Source organism: Papaver somniferum, chromosome 4 (assembly GCF_003573695.1).
Source record: "Papaver somniferum cultivar HN1 chromosome 4, ASM357369v1, whole genome shotgun sequence".
Lineage (NCBI taxonomy): Eukaryota > Viridiplantae > Streptophyta > Magnoliopsida > Ranunculales > Papaveraceae > Papaver > Papaver somniferum.
The window spans coordinates 70,051,549-70,069,297 of record NC_039361.1 but is presented as its reverse complement, the minus strand read 5'-3'; the positions used below and the strand labels follow the sequence as shown (position 1 = coordinate 70,069,297).

The 17,749-nt window shown below is 36.3% G+C and overlaps 2 protein-coding genes and 1 long non-coding RNA gene across 11 annotated transcripts; 1 reads left to right on the top strand and 2 right to left on the bottom strand.

The window, feature by feature from the left end:
* Positions 1-1,705: 1,705 nt before the first annotated feature.
* On the bottom strand, positions 1,706-6,824 carry LOC113275835 (protein FAR1-RELATED SEQUENCE 6-like). 9 transcript variants are annotated; one of them, XR_003323797.1, is made up of 8 exons: positions 6,694-6,824; positions 4,174-6,380; positions 3,979-4,086; positions 2,963-3,443; positions 2,627-2,817; positions 2,297-2,328; positions 2,016-2,192; positions 1,706-1,915 (listed from the first exon to the last, which is right to left on the bottom strand). XR_003323797.1 is itself a non-coding variant. In XM_026525400.1 (3 exons), exons 2-3 carry the CDS (start codon positions 4,792-4,794, stop codon positions 3,994-3,996), a joined length of 714 nt encoding a protein of 237 aa, XP_026381185.1. In that variant the 5' UTR covers positions 4,795-6,380; positions 6,694-6,824; the 3' UTR covers positions 3,494-3,993. The 9 variants fall into 9 exon arrangements, 1 of the variants encoding a protein (XP_026381185.1); XR_003323798.1 differs by having other exon boundaries at positions 1,706-2,192; positions 2,963-3,183; positions 3,386-3,443; XR_003323794.1 differs by having other exon boundaries at positions 1,706-2,192.
* A 339-nt stretch (positions 6,825-7,163) lies between these two features.
* LOC113272664 lies at positions 7,164-8,045 on the bottom strand. Its single transcript, XM_026522471.1, has one exon. It carries the CDS (start codon positions 8,043-8,045, stop codon positions 7,164-7,166), a length of 882 nt encoding a protein of 293 aa, XP_026378256.1.
* Positions 8,046-9,918: 1,873 nt separating this feature from the next.
* LOC113273971 lies at positions 9,919-14,344 on the top strand. Its single transcript, XR_003322694.1, has 6 exons — positions 9,919-10,656; positions 10,830-10,947; positions 11,093-11,173; positions 12,303-12,522; positions 13,379-13,449; positions 13,768-14,344. It is a non-coding gene; the product is annotated as an uncharacterized LOC113273971 (long non-coding RNA).
* The last annotated feature ends 3,405 nt before the right edge of the window (positions 14,345-17,749 follow it).

The window sequence follows — 17,749 nt, the reverse complement described above, 5'->3', positions numbered from 1 at the left end:
ATTAACTATTTCACTCCCACCAAACAAAATTGTACAGCAATGCAACTCTTGCCGGAGACTATTCACTGGCCAGTACAAAGTCGAAAAAGAGTATGCATTTTATTATATGGGATTCCAATATTTAATGGCCACGAATACAATAACTCAGCATTTAATAGCGAATTTATTTATTTTTTGCACATTTATGAATTTTCTAAATGCGGCTGAGATTCTGAATATGTTTCGACGTAAAGCCACTAGATTTCTGGATCTTATGATGCTAGTTTAGCGGTTCACTTTCTTGTTGCATTTCCAGGGATCCGCAACAATGTTCAGTTCGCATATGATAGGTTGTTTCCTTGTAGTTGCCTATTTGAGTATTGACTACGGTTAGACCGTTGTATGTTCATACAGCGTGAATCTGATGCCAGGAAACATGTGGAATACAGTGAAGTTTTAACTGTCATACGGCAATTTCTTTGCGCGTTATGCATTTTCAAATTTGTCTCATCATTCTTTTATCTTTCACTCGCTGCAACCGACACATTTCCTATAACAGGACAATTCTGACTGACATAAATACAGTTTCCAATCATGTCGGCGATGACACACCAGAGTTGAACAAATTTTTAATCGCGTACTAATAACATATATGAGAAATGCACTTTCCAACTGTTTTGTTGTGTCAAAGAATCTATGTGGTTGTTTTAACTTGTAATGCCCCGAAAGAATTGGAACTAAAGAGGCCGAAATTGCTTAAGAATACAGGAACATGCATACTTGACTGGTAGGTCCAAAAGGCAATTCTTGAGTAAGATCAAAGCCACTAACAACTCAAAACAAATAATTTAGAATCCCAGAACAATTAAAATATAAGGTCACCGTGTTAATGCTTTCAAATCCAGCAAAATTCAAAAAATAAAATGAAAATGATCATGATTGCAGATGATGCGAATTTTAGTTGGTAGAGTAGTTTGACGAGTCATTTGCTCGCTTGCTCCTGATAGACCAGATGAAAATGACCCTTTGTTCCCTTTACTCGGGTTGGGTGTTTCGGGGGAGAGCTAATCCACACCGTTTAGACCGTGAGTGCTGCAGACATTTGATGTTCCGCCGGCATGGCTAGACCGCCTAAGCATCCTTGTTGCCAAGGGGAACACTCTTTGCTCGACCCTTCTCGATGCCGACAGTTCGGCTTTCCGTCTCGTTTTTAATCTCTGCTTTAATCCGCTTCCCCGATGACACCCCTGCCAAGTACATCCCGCCCTACCGATGTTGTCCAGTCCGGAACAGCCGTCCAGGCTAGATCCATCGAACTGCTGATCCGACCCGGCCACCAACGGTGTCCGACTAGTCGTTTTCAAAAAAAAAAAAATTGGGTGGGTGGGTGGGTGGGGGGCTACATGATCTGCCAACAAGGTATTGACGCCCTTGCTTGCAAAATCTATCCCCATCAAATCGAAATCTTTCAAGAACACCACGAGGTTTCCACAGATCTTCATGAACTAGTACTTCAGAGCCACCGACGAAAATCTCTTTTCCATGAATATTGAATAATCACATGCCTTGTTTCGGTTGTTAGGTGCATTCCCACGAATGTCAGTTTGTACAGGGTACATACGGATAAAGATATATGGGCCACCTCTGTCTCAGTGTCCTAGTATATACAACTAGTACAATTCAGTCTTACACTCTATTTCTTCACAACTCAACTGACAAACAAAGAAGCTTGAGAGATTTTTAATATAACACATGCCTCCATGTGTTAGAGACGTAGAATACTAAGTTATTTCTTGTTCTTTACATAGAAAATTATCAACTCAGTTGCGTTACTTACTAAAAAAGTTTCATGAATACAAAGAGGTATGTGCTGAATCCTATTTATCTGTGATACTGCTTCGACGGATCAAATCCACCATGGAAAAGACTTCGATACCTAGAATTCAGAGATTCAACATGAGTATTTCAACAGAAGAGAAACAACTAGTCATGACTCCAACATCTTACTATCTAAATTTTCAAGCCAAGAGTACTACCCCAATTTTGAAACCAAGTCCTTCGAATGGAGGAAGTACACTTTACGACTCGTATGAACTCAAAGCCGTGACTCAGCAACTGAATCAAATTATGAGACGTTCACAAGCATCTTCGTCAACTCATCCGAGCCAATTGAAATCCCCTTTCTTTTCTTTTGAACATCGTTTAGATCGAATCTACAAAGAAAATGCAAAGACACCGAAGAGAGTTAGTTCTTTGAGAAAATCCAACAGGGTAATGAACTGTAAGGGAAGTTCAGGAAACACCAAGAGTGTTATACCACGGTTATGGAAGAAGGTAAAGCTAATGTTCCTGAGAAGTAACAAGCAGATAGTCAATAAAAGTTGATTGGCTAGTTTTTATCAAATAATTTGCGTAAAATGAACAATATAAGTGTGTATGTTATATGTTTGATAGTAATGAGATGTAAAGCACAAAAGATATATTTGGTAATCGAAATTAAGCAACTAGTGTCAGTCATGTACAGTATCATTTTGATTCTGGTGTCTATGTAAAAATCCTATGCTTGTATTGGAAAAATTCAAATAGTTTTGAGTTCACATACATATATCAGGAGTATTTGGACGCAATGAAGGAAGAGAGGGAGAACCTGTAGATTGTGGTGCTGTTAGTTGACATGGTTGCTGAAGCGAAGGCTATTTAGCTACTTGATCTGGGAAGAGAGGAAGTCAGCAGTATGAATCTTGATCGACCTACCCTGAGCTCATTTTTTAGGGTCGGAAGGAAGACCAACCTGTTCCTACCATAACACAAGTCTCACACTCTAAGCAAGCACAAATCCTGAATACGTAGAACAGCAGAACCGTTATAATCTACTACACAAACTTAAGAGGTTAATGAAGTTAAGCAATCATCAGGGTCTAGCAATTAAACTTGGAGACATGATATATAACTTGAAAACATTACTGAATTTTCCTTTACTGACCGTGTTGAAAACGGAATGATGAATGGGAAAATACTAGATGGCCCCATATAGACCCAAGATGCTGTCCCAACTGTGGCAGTTCTTAATATCATCAAATGTCTTCTGCATTCTATGACCTATCACATCTATTTGCTTCAAGAGTGGTATCCAATCAACGCCGACTCTAACCTTCATGCGGGTTCTCTTCTCATCCTTCCTCCATCTTCTCATGATGTACTAGTCTGAAATAGAATGGATCTAACGAAATCTTGATGACATAATTCACACCCCTAAATATATACTAAAAGTCTCCAAAATACAATAACTGCACTTAATTTGCTTGTTAGTTTCATGGAATGGAACCCCGATATTTACACTCTCTGTTTTCTACTCGATCATAAAGTCTTCAGATATATATGATAATATGAAAGTTGCATTATTCACCTTAACCACGTCTCAATACATTTACTTCAAGCTTTGACGTAGTGTAAACTTCTCCATCCTGTTTTAAATGTTTAATGTGTTAAACAATCTACCAGTGAAGAGAAACACCAAATGCCTACATTATGATGCAGTTTCATAATTTTCACCAATTCCTTGAGGTTTGTTTAGACTGCACAGGATCATCAAAGTATAAATGCAGAATCTAGCTTCTTTGTATAGGAGACAAAATTATGAACAACAAACAACGGCTGGCAACAAACAACATCTCTTAGAGATCTACAGATATATGTGATCCAATGGAATTTATCCATTGAATCCAACAATGAAAAGAAAAGGAGGAGGTAGGTCATTATAATTAACAAAGCGGACCCATGGGTCCTTGAAGAAAGACATCTTTTCAACACATGTGCGTATTACGACTTAGAAAAACTAATCAAGCATGATTTTAACATGTATGCTCAATATTCCCTTTCTACATACTCAGCGAAAGTACAGCATCAGTTCAAATTTGTTATATGATGTGTATTAACATAAGTTGGTATACTCTAACAGTGGTCCTAAGTACAGGCAAAAGAAAATGAGAGTCCACTAACCACTGATCCAATGTCTCAATCAGGCTTTTGGTTACCAAGTCCTTGCAAATTAGAACTAGGCAAACTGAACATACTATAAACCCCATTCCAAGCTTGATGGTGATGGCCCTAGAAAAATTACGAAAAATAAATACATAAGCCATTAATGTGTAAAAATCATAAGAAAGATTTCAAATCAAGCAATCCATGTATTACCTGAAAACGATTGTCGTATAAAATAGGGATAGGGAGAGCTACATTTCCAGTCCCATTCGATCCATACAAGTAGTTTGGGGAGAGCATACTCTGACCCTCTTTTGGGATGCTCTTGACATTATTGCCTAAGATCCTTGGAATGGGCAGTTTTGGAGTTACCCGAATACTTTTATAGTCATGGTTGATTAGTTCTTCCTTTAGCTTATTCATCCAAGACATCACAATCACACACTTATCTTCAGAATCATTTGCCATTTCCTTTATCTCATTAAAGCTCTTTTCCATCTTATCACATCGTTGAGCTTCAGGAGTCGTATCCCAATCACTGTATTTTAGTTTTACCTTTGTGTGACATCTCTTCATATCTTTCCTCCATCTCTGCATGATGTATTTATTGGGAAATAAGTGGACCTTGTGACGAATAAGGACATAAATTGCGTGTCTGCATAATATTCCCGTGAACTCAAACTTAGAACAACTGCACACAATTTCATTGTCATGCTCCTGGAACCTAACCTTGAAAGTTACACTTTTTTTCGTCTCGCCAATCATTATATCCTCGGATATTTGATACTCTAAACTCGTACCATCGACTTCAAAAGTTGCCAAGTCGCAGTACATTTTACCCGTTACTTCATTCTGGAACTATTTAAATTTTGAAATTGTATAAACTGCTTGAGCTTGTTTCTCCATGTCATAGTGCGTTACACAGTTGACACTTGAAGAAAAACACTTAAAATCCTCATGAATTTCCTTTTCGACATTACTTCTCAATGCATCTTCATACCTTTTCACGAACTGTTTAAAGGAAGTCTTAGATTTGACGTGATCATCGAAGAATGAACGCATACTCTCGTTACGATAAATAGGAGAAATTCCACCCCAAAAGTTTTCTTTCACAAAAACTGGCACCCAACGGCATCTCTCATTATATAACCCAGTTAAAAAATCATCATTATGTAACTTGTAATTCTCAATCATTATATTCCACTGTTCTTCAAACTCGGACTGAGACACTGAATCATACACAACACATTTCAGGGCTAACATAATGGATTCAGAATCACTGTATTCTTTCAGCTTTACAGGCAGAATTTTCATTATATGCAACAAGCACCAACGATGTCTAATATTAGGAAAGACATTTTCAATAGCTGTTTCCATAGCTCTGTCCAGAATAGTTATTATCCCACTTGGAGCACGCCCAGACATACATGCAAGCCAAGTTTGAAACAGCCATATAAATGTTTCGGTATCTTCACTTGAAACCAATGCACATCCAAACAAAATAGGTTGCCCGTGATGATTGACCCCCACAAATGGAGTAAAAGGGATGACATATCTATTCGCCAAATAGGTAGTGTCAAACTTGATAACATCACCAAATTCCTCATACGATGATCTACTCCTGGCATCTGCCCAAAACACATTCCGAAGCCTACCCTGCTTATCCAAATCAATTGCATAAAAGAAATTTGCATCCTGAGATTTCATTTTCATCAAATAATCTAGAATTAAGGTAGCATCCCCTTCCTCTAGTTGTAACTGGCTCGCTTTCTCAGAATAGTTTCTACCATCTTTACCCAATATTGAGGTATTCTCACTTCCTCCAACTTCAACCAATGAACTACTATTCTTATCTTTTTTGACACCAACTTTATCATTTAAATCAAGCTTCCTTTTTCCATGTGCGTTTAATACCCGCTTACATCGGAAAAAACAAACTTTATCTGGACTCAACTCATGGTTGTGTACAAGCCTAACACTACTAACTCTCACCTTCCATCAAGACAAATACATGCACTAAGAAGAGCCTTGCAATTAGTTTTAATACTTTGAGGCGGTCTCAAACCCTTACTTGCTGAATTACTTCTTGATGTTCCTGATCGAGCACATGCAAGAGTTACATATCTCAAAACCCCATCATCATCCTTTGTAGACGATCTCTTTTTCACAGGGAATCCTAATTGCTTAGCATAGTTTTCATAATACTCAAGCACTTCATCCGCAGTACCAAAAAGCATCCCAACTTTCGGTTCCTCCACTTCTTCATTCCCCACATTGTCTGTTTCAGCCTCTTCATTCTTCTTAGTTGAGTCATTCTCATCAATTATAGCTTCATTTCCATCATTTTCTTGACTAGCAACAATCTCCAAACTTGGATCGCCACTCGAAGTCTCTTCCATTTCCTATCAAATCAAGCGCGCCTGCACAGCTAGCAACTTAAAAAATTAGGATTGGTTAATCCGTTTGTGTCTGTACACTCAAGACAAACTTATGAACTTAATGCTAATCTTATAACCTAAATATGGGCAGTTCTATACTTAACTGCCAAGACCAACAGAATTACACCACAACTGGAACTGATATGCGTAAATAGTGATAATATAAGAGAAACTACACAAGACCATACTACCATTTTACTTTCGATTTCAGCAATTTTAAGTAAATTTCAGAAGTTTGAACAACTTTCAGATCCTAAAGTTAGAAATTAGGTTTTAAGAGAAAGAGATTACTTACTGAGTAGGGGAGGAGCGAGCTTGTTGAAATTGAAATCGGTCTGACTTGGATTCCTTATGTGGAAAATTCTTCTTCTTCTACGTTGAGATTTTGAGTGAAAAACTTAGGGAGGGAGAGGGAAGATAAACGACGACCTAATGCTAGGGTGACCTTTGTTCCGGACAAGGTTTGTAGACCACATGATACGGGTACCTCAAATCGGGTCTGGGCCTTCGAGTGTTACTTTGCCGGGTGGACACCCGATTCGCCTCTGTGCGCTGATGGATCTCGAATCTTGTTTCGAGGCGTACACAAATTTTGTGAGACATACAAAGCAATGAAAAAATAGAGTCACTATGTGTAAAATCAATAATCTCTTATCCATTATATTTTTATCATGACAATAATGCTCTTATTTCATTAGTATTAATGATAATAATTAGAATCTACTAATATTTTTTATTTTTGAAGGAAACATATATTTATTGAGATTAATCCTCAATAGAATTCAGATGTTGCATAATACAATTAGGAGATTCATCATGAACCCACCATCTGTTTATAAAGTTTGATATTGCAAATTGAACTAAGTCATGAGCAATATGATTTGCATCTCTAGGAACAGCCGTGAAACTAACTTCGTTGAATTCCTTGACGCGGTCTTGGATTGAAAGGACAGTGGAACGAATACTCCATTGTATTTTGTTCATGTTCCCTATTATAGCTTTAGGAATGTCCGCAGCATCCCCTTCAACAATGATTTTGGTTATATGTAGTCTTCTGGCCAGTTGGATTCCAAAGGCATACGCCTTAGCATCTGCCACCGTTGAAGAGAAGGAGTCAAAGCAAATAGCACCACTTCCCAATTGATTTCCTGACGAATCTCTTGCTACAACAACAACACCTTTACCATTGTTATACGCTGCATCTACATTAATCTTAATGTAGAAAGGTTGAGGAAGTCCCCAGAGGACTGCGTTCTTCTGATTGATACAGACTGAAGCACAATAATTTAATGCATGGTGTAGATCAAAAACCTTGAAGTCTTGCAAGGATTTGTGAATACAAAGTGGCACCAACGCCAGAGTATTATTGAAGATCAAATCATTCCTTGTCTTCCACATGTTCCACAAGATACACGAAACCAGATTTAGCATAATACCTTGGTCAACATGACCTAGCCATTGCTGGATAATTTGCATTGAATTTATTCCATCTGGGATGTCGATGAACAACAGACTTGATTGAAAAACATCCTTTGAGAACTGACAGGAAAATAAGAGATGGTGAATTGTTTCTTCTTCTGAATTACAATGAGGACAGATATTATGAATATGAGTGTTGAATTTAGATAGGTTGCTATATACAGCCATCCCATTATGAAGAACTTTCCACATAAATACATGAATTTTTGGTTGAGTCTTCGAATTTTTCCAAAACAGTTTCCACGGAAAAGATGAAATTGAAGAAGTGGTTGCCACATTGTCTGCTAGAATTTTATAGCAAGACTTTGTTGTCAAATTTCCTGAATTTGTTTTTAACTAGACTAGTTTACCTTTCACGAAATCATCTTGTGGGATATAAATACTGGAAATTGCTTCCACCTAGAGGAAATAACTGTAATAGGAGTTCGATATTCCATAGCTTTTATCCCTGAACAAAAAGATCTGAAACTACTTCAACCTGTAGACTCGACTATTGTAACCTTGTTGGCCTAAATCCCGGTATATTTGGAACCCATGGGCCGTTCCATATGTGAATAAAGTTTCCCGAGCCAATAAACCAACATCAGTTGTTTATGAACATATTTCTGACAGACAACATGTATTTCCAAGTTTTGAGTCACCATGTTTTGGATCATAGTACCAAAAAAAGACTGGCTGCGGGTATTTGGCCTTGTACATCTGCACCCATGTAGCACCTGCAGAAATTAAGAAACGCCAGACCAATTTCGAAACTAATGAAATATTAACATGTTCTATATTTCTTAGCCCTAAACGCCCAACTTCCTTGGCTCTTGCCACATTTTCCCAATTAATAAAGTGACATTTTCTTATGCTGGTATCATGACCCCACCAAAAAGCACGTTGAATATGAGATATTTGATTTGTCACACCCTTATGAAGTTTACTAGTACCCATCGAGTAGTTTGGAATTGCAGAAAGAACGTCCTTTGATAAAACTGTTCTACCAGCAGCGTTAACGAAAAAAGATTTGTAACCCGGTAATTTATTAACAAACCTTGAGATTAAGGGCTCAAACGTGTCAATACTGCAATCAGACTTCAATCGGACTTCAGAATATAAGACCCTAAATACTTTTCATCGACTTCTACTTCTCTTGCACCAAATTTCTAAATAATTCTCTATTTATTATATGTAAAACAACCATTATAGAAATGAATCTAAGATTTCGAGTAATTAATGATCTGACCTGAAAAGAGAATAAGTATCTAGGATATACTTCAACTGATCCACATTTGTTTCTGAATATTTTCCGAAGAAGAACAATTCATCAGCAAACATAAGGTGACTTATTGATGGTGCCATGTTGTTACAACCCGTGCTTTCAAATTTGGTCTTAAGGAGAGACAATCCTTGGGAACAAATAATGAATAACGATGGAGATAAAGGACAACCTTGACGTAATCCCCTTCCACTTTCAAGATTCCCATATGGTGCACCATTCACAAGGATGTAAAAAATAGAATTAAAGACACAATTCATTATTAAATTATGATAAATATCATGTATACCCATTTGATGAAGCATAAAACTCAGGAAAGACCAAGAAACTCGATCATACGCCTTTGGCATATCTAATTTAAGAGCAAAAACACCTTGTTTCGACTTAGACTTGTGATTGAGTGGAATAACTCTTTTGCAATAACGATGTTATCCGTTATTTATCTATTTTTCACAAAGGAATTTTGAGACCAAGATGTAAACCTATTCAAATAAGGACTTAATCTAATGGAAATGTACTACACCAAATCAAGGTTTTTGCAACATTTGGTTTTTCAGGTTTGCAACGGATATATGCATTGCATACGTTAATCCGTTGGTGATATCAAAACATACGTTGCACTATATCCTAATTACCAAAAAAAACCAAAAGAAAATAAAGAAACTAGGATACGCTTGCCTTTATTATTATAGTTGAGGGCTGAAATGTCTTTTGGAATTATATTATTATCGATTTTCCTTCTATTTTCACATTTGCCTTATTTTTTTTCTTTATCTCTATCCTCGAGTTCTCCTCCTCCCACTTTTCTTCTCTTCTAAACCAAAACTTAAATCTGAGCTTTCAATAATTAAACCCCCGTTTTCAGAAATCAACAGATTCAAAACCCATTTCTCTTGAACCCAATCAAATCTTACAAATCAAAACTCTTTTCTCCCACAAATCAGCATCTCTGTCAAACCCTTGCTGCGGCTAAATCATGTCATGTTCGTAGATAATGGTAGAGATCGAGAAGAAGATGGAGCAGGTGAGAAAGCTAGTTTTGGGATTTTTCTGTAGGTTACAGTGTAAGAGAGAAATCGAAGATGGGATTAGAACTCGAATTTTAGAGAATGAGAAGATGAAATGTTACTGCCGTCAACGAACAATGGTGATTGATGGATTCCACTGGTTTGATTCGATTTGAAAAAGGCAGGAAGATGGTGGTTTCGGTGATGTTCTACCAAGAAGTTATGTCTAAAAATGAAGTTGTTACTGGGGAAATTGCAATTAGGGTTTGAAATTGAACTCAAGATTGATGATGTGTGGATTTGGTTGAATTAAGTTTGGTGTTGCTGAGAAATTCGAGAATAAGGATAGATGGAATTGTGTTTGGGTTTGGGTTTGAACTGAGTGGAATCAGGAATCACTAATCTTTCAATCACTCAAACCCTAGAAATCGATTTCTTATCTAAAGTCAAATCATTATGTATGGTGTGTTTGGTTGCAACTCTTTCTATAGCACATGAATGGATCCTGCAGGTACAACCCTAATCTTCTTATTTGTTTTTGTTATTATTAATTAATCTATTTGACCTAATTCTATGAACTACATCTTTTGGTTCGTAATATTCTGTACAAATTTTGCAAATTTTGTTTTTGTTTAAGTATTTGGTGGAGTTTTAAAGTACGGGTTCCTTTTGATTTATGCGCAGATTTTTGGGTTTAGTTGGTGGTGGTGCCTCATTTTCTCAGTGTTTGTGATATAAGCTCTGGATCTGCTATGAGAATGGGTAGTGGTGGAGGTGATTCAAGTAAAAGTTGGATATTTTGGTAGTAATTTTTGGAGATTTTTCATTACTTGGGTTTTGTTACAGTGGATAGAGATTAAAATCTGTCTACCATTCAATTTTAAACTGATAATTGTTACTTGAAGTTGACTTATTTACTGGTTCTTCATTATGTCTACCAACACCAGGGAAAGTGAAGTTTGATGTCTTTCATTCATTTGGGTAAAGGTGGTCTTAGGAACAAGCTCTTGGTCACTGGCATCAAACAGGTATATCTCGGCTTATGATTCTCTCATTTGTTGGACGTATATGTCCTGCAAACATTTTGTTTTACCAAGTTTAGATCATGTTGTGTAATTTTTCGACGAAGCTAGTCAGTTATCCTTTCATTTTGTTGGTTAATTGGCAGGCAAGAAATTACTTATTTTAAGGTTTGGAAATTACAGGCTCATTCTAATAATCTAATCAATATGATTTCAGATTATTAGAAGTACATGGCGTCAACTTTGACAGCAATGTCGTCTGCAACAGACGGCATTGTTAAAATGTTTGTTTGGTAAATTGTGACTTAAAGTTAAAATCTTCCAAATATTTTTTCTTTTAATTTAATTGGATTATGGTTGTTGATGATTTCTTTCCAATGGAATCCAAGCAATGCCGATTATGGTCCTACAGGGTTTTGATTGATTTTACTATAAGGTGAGGGAATGACCATTTAAGGATTCCTTCTCTTATCTCTACTTTAAATGAAATGATATATGTTTCGACTAGTGAGGTGGGAAAAAATATAATGGCCACAGGTCCTTATGAACTATTACTTCGTCAAGTTTGATACCATGGAGGAAGCCAAAGCTAACCCTACAAAGGTGTATCCTAGGATAAGTGGGGGTGGCTGTGCAATCACTTCTCCCCGGATGGTTTCAAAGTAATTTAGTATATAAATTTGGCTGCTACATATATGCTTTGTTTTAATGTTTGTACTTAATTTGAGTCATCGCTACATAAACGATTGTTAGCGGGAGCCAGTAACAGGCAAAAAGTTAAATTTAACCACCGCAGTGGCTCAAGGGCATTTGTTGTGCTTCATGAACCGGTATGCATTTAATCAGGAGAATACTCCCTTATCCAGTAAGAGACACACACTCGCCTGGTTAATCAAGCAACTAAAGATCGGATCTGGTTAAGACGAGGCACACAGTCGATATGTAGGATAGTTACAAATATGCCTAAAGAGTTTTACATATATAGTCTGTTTAAATCCGTTTTTACATTTAAACTTGTATAGTTTCTTTTTAAAATTAACATGTGACTCTTAGAGTTTCTTATGTAGTGCTATGTGTATTTCTTTGGTTAATTGGTTTGCTTGTGCTGATGAATGTTCTTATTTGCATTATATAGATGAGGAGTCATATATGGACAACGAAGAGTCGGATGTAAGTGGTTCAGATGGGGATGACGCTTCGTATATCTCACGGTTTTGTAACCTTCGAGGAAATGAGTTTTTTTGTGAGGTCATGATGAGACATTCAAGATGATTTCAGCCTTTGTGGATTAAGTAGTCAAGTTCCATATTGCGATTATGCGCTTGATTTACTTTTGGATGTCGAATCTTCTCATGGTAATCATTTGTCGTATCTTTTGTAGGTTGGTTTATATAACTCGGTTTTGTTTTCGAATGGGTAATTCTAGCTAAAGTGGCATGAATCACATATAGGATTTTTGCTTGTTTAAATCTGTTTGTCCATGATTAAGTTGCATTTATATGATAAATTAGAATAAAAGAATGCTCGGTGGACCAGCTACACACAAACATGGTTGGTTTATGTATGTCTTATACCATCATGCAAAAAAAAATTTACTGAATTGCGATTAGGCATTGATAGAGCTTATTTTGGAATAACATTTTTGTTTCTGATGACTTGTGGACATTAGAAGCCACAAAAGCCTCGCAGAGCTATATACAAAAAAATATTTAGTTCCAAGATTCGCAGACCTTGATGATGACGATGATGTGGTTACTCATTTTTGACCTAACTCCCTCCAATTTTCTTTTGGCTTATCTTTGATATGAAGGATGTGGGTCTCAAAAACCCTCGTAGAGTTTAGAGTTCCTTCAAAATTTACTGGTTCAGCTTTTCAGTTATACTAGTCGTTCAGATGATTTTTTTTCTCCAGGTGATTGTTTCTTGGTAGTTTTGATCGAAAATGAACGATTGAAATCATTAGTAGTAGTAGTAGTCACGGAAAATTGAGACTTGCTGACTGCACATTCCTTTTCCGCTAACAACGTTTTAACGACAAACTTTCAGGTTTTTCAGGTTTGTTTCGTATTTATTTAGATGGCCAATTAATTTTGTCTGCATAAAAAGATATAGGAACAAAAGTTACACATCGTCACTAACAGTATTTTGGTTCTTATACATGGATGACATATCATCTGTTATTATTTTAATTTATGTAGTTTGTGTTGACAGAACGATGCTGCTTGTTGTGATATAGCAAAGGCTGAAAAAGGAAAGGGCCGGCATCAACAGCTGCTACTGTAGTGAGTTTGTTGGCTGTATTAATTTTCTTAACTAGCACTCTCGTTAATTTTTCATATTTTAGCATGTCAAGGGAAAGCTCATTCAATTATAAATAACCTAGTTGATGGCCTTTTATTTTATTTAAATTTCATGAAGGAGGAAACAGATCCATACACACTTGTCATCCTTGTGCACCGAAACAAAACCTCTCAGAAAATTCGCCATTTAGGACATCGATACCATTACTTATTTTCTGTTGATTTTAAATCAAAAATGGAAACTTGATTAATTTGTATTCCGAACTGAAACTAATCACATCGTCTTTTGTCTAATTGCAGCGGTTACCTGTTATAAACCCACATGTTATTAGATGAAAGCCTGGCAGTCCAAGAACTTAGAGGAGAGAAGATGAAACACTACCCAGGAGACTGAAGAAGTGTGGCACCTGCTGTATTCACGGAGATGACAAAACTACTTGTCATGGTGGGAAACAACCAAGGCAAGAAGAGATTTTCAAGTTGCAAGCGCAGTTGGTGGGACTTTTGCATCCACTAGAGCAAGGGAAGGCATTGGAGCATACTCTACAGCAAGAACTGAAGGTGATCTCTGCAGAAGTTCAACTGGATCAGCTGTTACTTCTACTATCACAGTTGTGTCGAGAGGAGCTCGTGGCAAAGCTACACTAACTATTAGTGATGGAGTTGTGAGATGCACCGCTATATAATATGTTTAAACATGAGCGCAACGAGGTAATTTGTAATGAAGTGGTGGATTGTTATTTGTTGTTCACTTGATGGTATTTTTTTCCTTCCAGTTAACTTATCTCATATATACAGAAAGTTGATTAACAACAAGGCTTTGGAAGTTTTAAGCAACAAGATCTCAGTAAAATGACAGATAACCATAGGAACAGAAACAACGCCATTTCGTAAACCATGCTTTGCCATGTTGATTCTATTTTTTTCTGGTTGATTTTATACCTAGTCTTATAATAAAGGTTGAATACAGGAATATACAAATTTTTATTTATTTATTAAAAAAATTTGGTTCTCATTATCTATCTTGATGGATTGTGATGACTAACCATATGTTTATATGAAAAATTGTTCTTCTAATTGTTCTACAATGGTATATAAAGGTTCAGAAAATATATTCAGGTGCAAAAATCTGCCGGGGAATTATTTGGAATTGTCGTCGGAATTTATGTATTTTCACCTGTAACTATATTTGCAACGTATATAAGTGTTGCTCAAATTAAATTAATATGTCGCCTAAATTATTATAACCGTTGCACAAATTAAAGAATCCGTTGCTTAAGAAACGTTGGTAAACTGGTTGACAAACGTTTGTATCGGATGCACAACTTAATTTTCCCAACGGATTTTCGTGTTGCACATAAATTTGCTACGCCATATTTCCAACGGATATTCTCGTTGGTGAAATTCATTGCAACGCCTATATACGTTGCAAATCGGATGTTTTGGTGTATTTTTGCGATAAACTTGTACAAAACATTGCACAAAGAAATTGGTCTAAACTCCATGGCAGTAGCCAGATTTTTTACTTTCGGAATTAAACTAATATGGGTATGATTTAACTTACTTGGTAATTCTCTCAATCTGAAGATTTTTTGTATGAAATTTGTAGTATATTCTCCCACTATGGACCAACACTTCTGTAAAAGACCACTGGAAATCCATCTGGTCCAGGTGAACCAAACGAATTCATGTTGCTTACCACACTCCAGATAACTTCACTTGTAGGAACCGAAGAAATGGAAGTATTATCGCCGATTCTGCACAGTAATTCGGTTCTGACTGGGTACACACGTGTACCTTGTACACATCATCATGTTGACACGTGTTAATAAAAAAGTGTTCCCCACATTACCCAACTACAGTATTATCTTCAATAAAAGCATATCTTCTACTTCAGATTTTCTGTCTCTTTTTCATTCAGATCTAAAAAATGGTTGGTGGTGTTCATCTTTCTTCAAATTCCCGCAATAGCAGCATCAAGATGGAGTGTTTTATGTGTGACAAAGAATACTATGAAGCAAAGAGTTATCCTTGGGTATATTCAAGGTGCAAACATGTACCTTGTAATGGAGTTAGAGCATTGTTGAGATCTAAAACAGATCAAACAAATGGAAGGGCCTTCTTCAAATGTTTGAATCCACCTGCAACTACTTTGAGTGGTTTGATCTTGCTTCTTTTCCAGTTACATCACTTCAAATCAAGCTTCCAATCTCACATAGCTGCATTTCATGTGGAGATGAGAACCATTGTTTCAATAACTGTCTATTACATAATCAACCCTGCCTCAAACAAAACTGCAATCCAAAGTTGGAACTAAAGGTTTGTAAGAATCAACACAATCTCAATATAGCATACCTGGTATGTAAGAAGAAAGATTGTGATGCTTTCAGATGGGATTCAAATGCACTTGTAATTGAAACAAAAAAAAAACATTAAAAGAAAAAGTATTATAAATATATAATGAATTTAAAAAAATCTAAAATGTATGTAATGAATCAGAAGTCATTTAAGATTAAACATTTCATAACTTGTTATGCAAAAGAAATTGCATCCACTCAAAGTGGAAAACTTAAACTGCATCCATCAAAAGTTTTATCACATCTACACATAAAGATAAACTGCATAGTACCTTCTAAACAAAAAGATAAAGGAAACACAATCAACGGAAACCAACTCGGATCTTCATATACTTCTTTGGTTTCTTTTTGCTCTTTGGATATCATACTGTAAAGGTGAGTTTGTTGCTAATTGAACCAACCTGCGCGAAATTCTAATTCAAACATGAATGCTGAGAAGATCCAACTTTTGCTTTTGCCTTTCCTTTAACACCTTTTTCAGATCTTGCAGTAGCTTGCTTGGATGATTCACCAACACAGCTCTGGATATTAGATTTAGTCTTAGATCTACCCCTAATGCTGGTACTTTGACCTACAGATGAACCATGAACAACTTTTGCATCTTTCTTGTTCCTCATTGATAGACCTGATTCATAATCTGTGTAAGTATCACCACGAACACATGTTTTAGGATTTTCTTCCTTTGGATTAGATCCAACAACTCCTCCAACACAAGTCTTCTCATAGTGACCTGATTCTTCACATCTTTTACATCTTCTACTCTTCTTTATAGTACTGACTTGAGGTTCATCATAAGCTTTGATTCTCTTTCCCATGGGTCTCCCTACTTTCCTGATGTTCACTGGAGGCTTCATCATTTATTTCTGTGTTGACTGCATATGAAGAAGGAAACAAAAAAAGTAATATATCTTTCTTTATAATTAGGGACCCAAATCTCCACATGTCAATGCCATAATCACTTTTACATTTGGTGATGCCACATCAACATTAATTTTCCATGTCATCGCAATCAACTTGGCTAATCCAGCAGTTACTAATCTAATTGTCAACTCCAATGGTCACTAGCAACTTTTAACTCCAATGGTCACAACAACTTTCCACACAAAAAAGAAAAAGACACAACCTTTGGAAATAAAATTAGGTTAAGTATCTATCTAATAAGGCAGAAGAATTGTACTATATTATTCGACACATGTAATCTTAACATAACCATTCAAAGGGTCCGTTTCTGAATGGAATAGATCCGCCTTTTGTCAAGTTTGTCTCGCAAAAGCAGTTTCAACAGGATAATTAAAAGTATACGACTCTTCATTGAATAGGCTAACAAAATACAAAGCTAACAAAATCTGATGACTCTTTCTCTCATGTTTTATGTAAAAGCGTTCTTGAAAATTGGTGATACTTTTGGATGCATGGAATATTAGACGGCCACAAAATCTTTTCAAAGTAAAAATATGATTTTGTATGTATTTCTTAGGATCATGTAATCAAGAATCGGTTTATTTATTTTGATTCTCTATGACATGGAAGAAGTATCAGTGACTATTTATTTTATACAAGAAAGAAGAAGAACAAAGATTTGATAGCAATATATGTTTGCAGGATAATGTAGTCGAAAGGGTGTTAAGAATATTACTAAAATCCTAATTGGGAGTTTCAGGTTAAATCCTAAGTACTTGTGTGCACATATTTCATCATCAAACACGTGTATATAGGAACATACGTGGAGAGCATGCGGACAAAGTCATCAAAGCATGATGACATGTGCCCACAGCTAAGATACTCATCCCGCCGACGTTGGATCTTTGCCCAAACAAATCTAAGGGCAGAAGTTAAAAAGATGTATCGGTAACACGATGTACTGCGGAGCACCAGATAACTCCCGAAGAGTTACTTTATCTCATCCCCAAAAGAAGCCAACATCA

Bases quoted from the DNA above. Each gene is read 5' to 3' on its own strand.
- LOC113275835 (XM_026525400.1), bottom strand. From the start codon at position 4,794: ATGTACTGCGACTTGGCAACTTTTGAAGTCGATGGTACGAGTTTAGAG. The intron at 4,087-4,173 runs GTAATACATGGA...TAATTTTTCTAG, and splicing joins TATACGACAATCGTTTTCAG to GGCCATCACCATCAAGCTTG.
- LOC113272664 (XM_026522471.1), bottom strand. From the start codon at position 8,045: ATGGCTGTATATAGCAACCTATCTAAATTCAACACTCATATTCATAAT.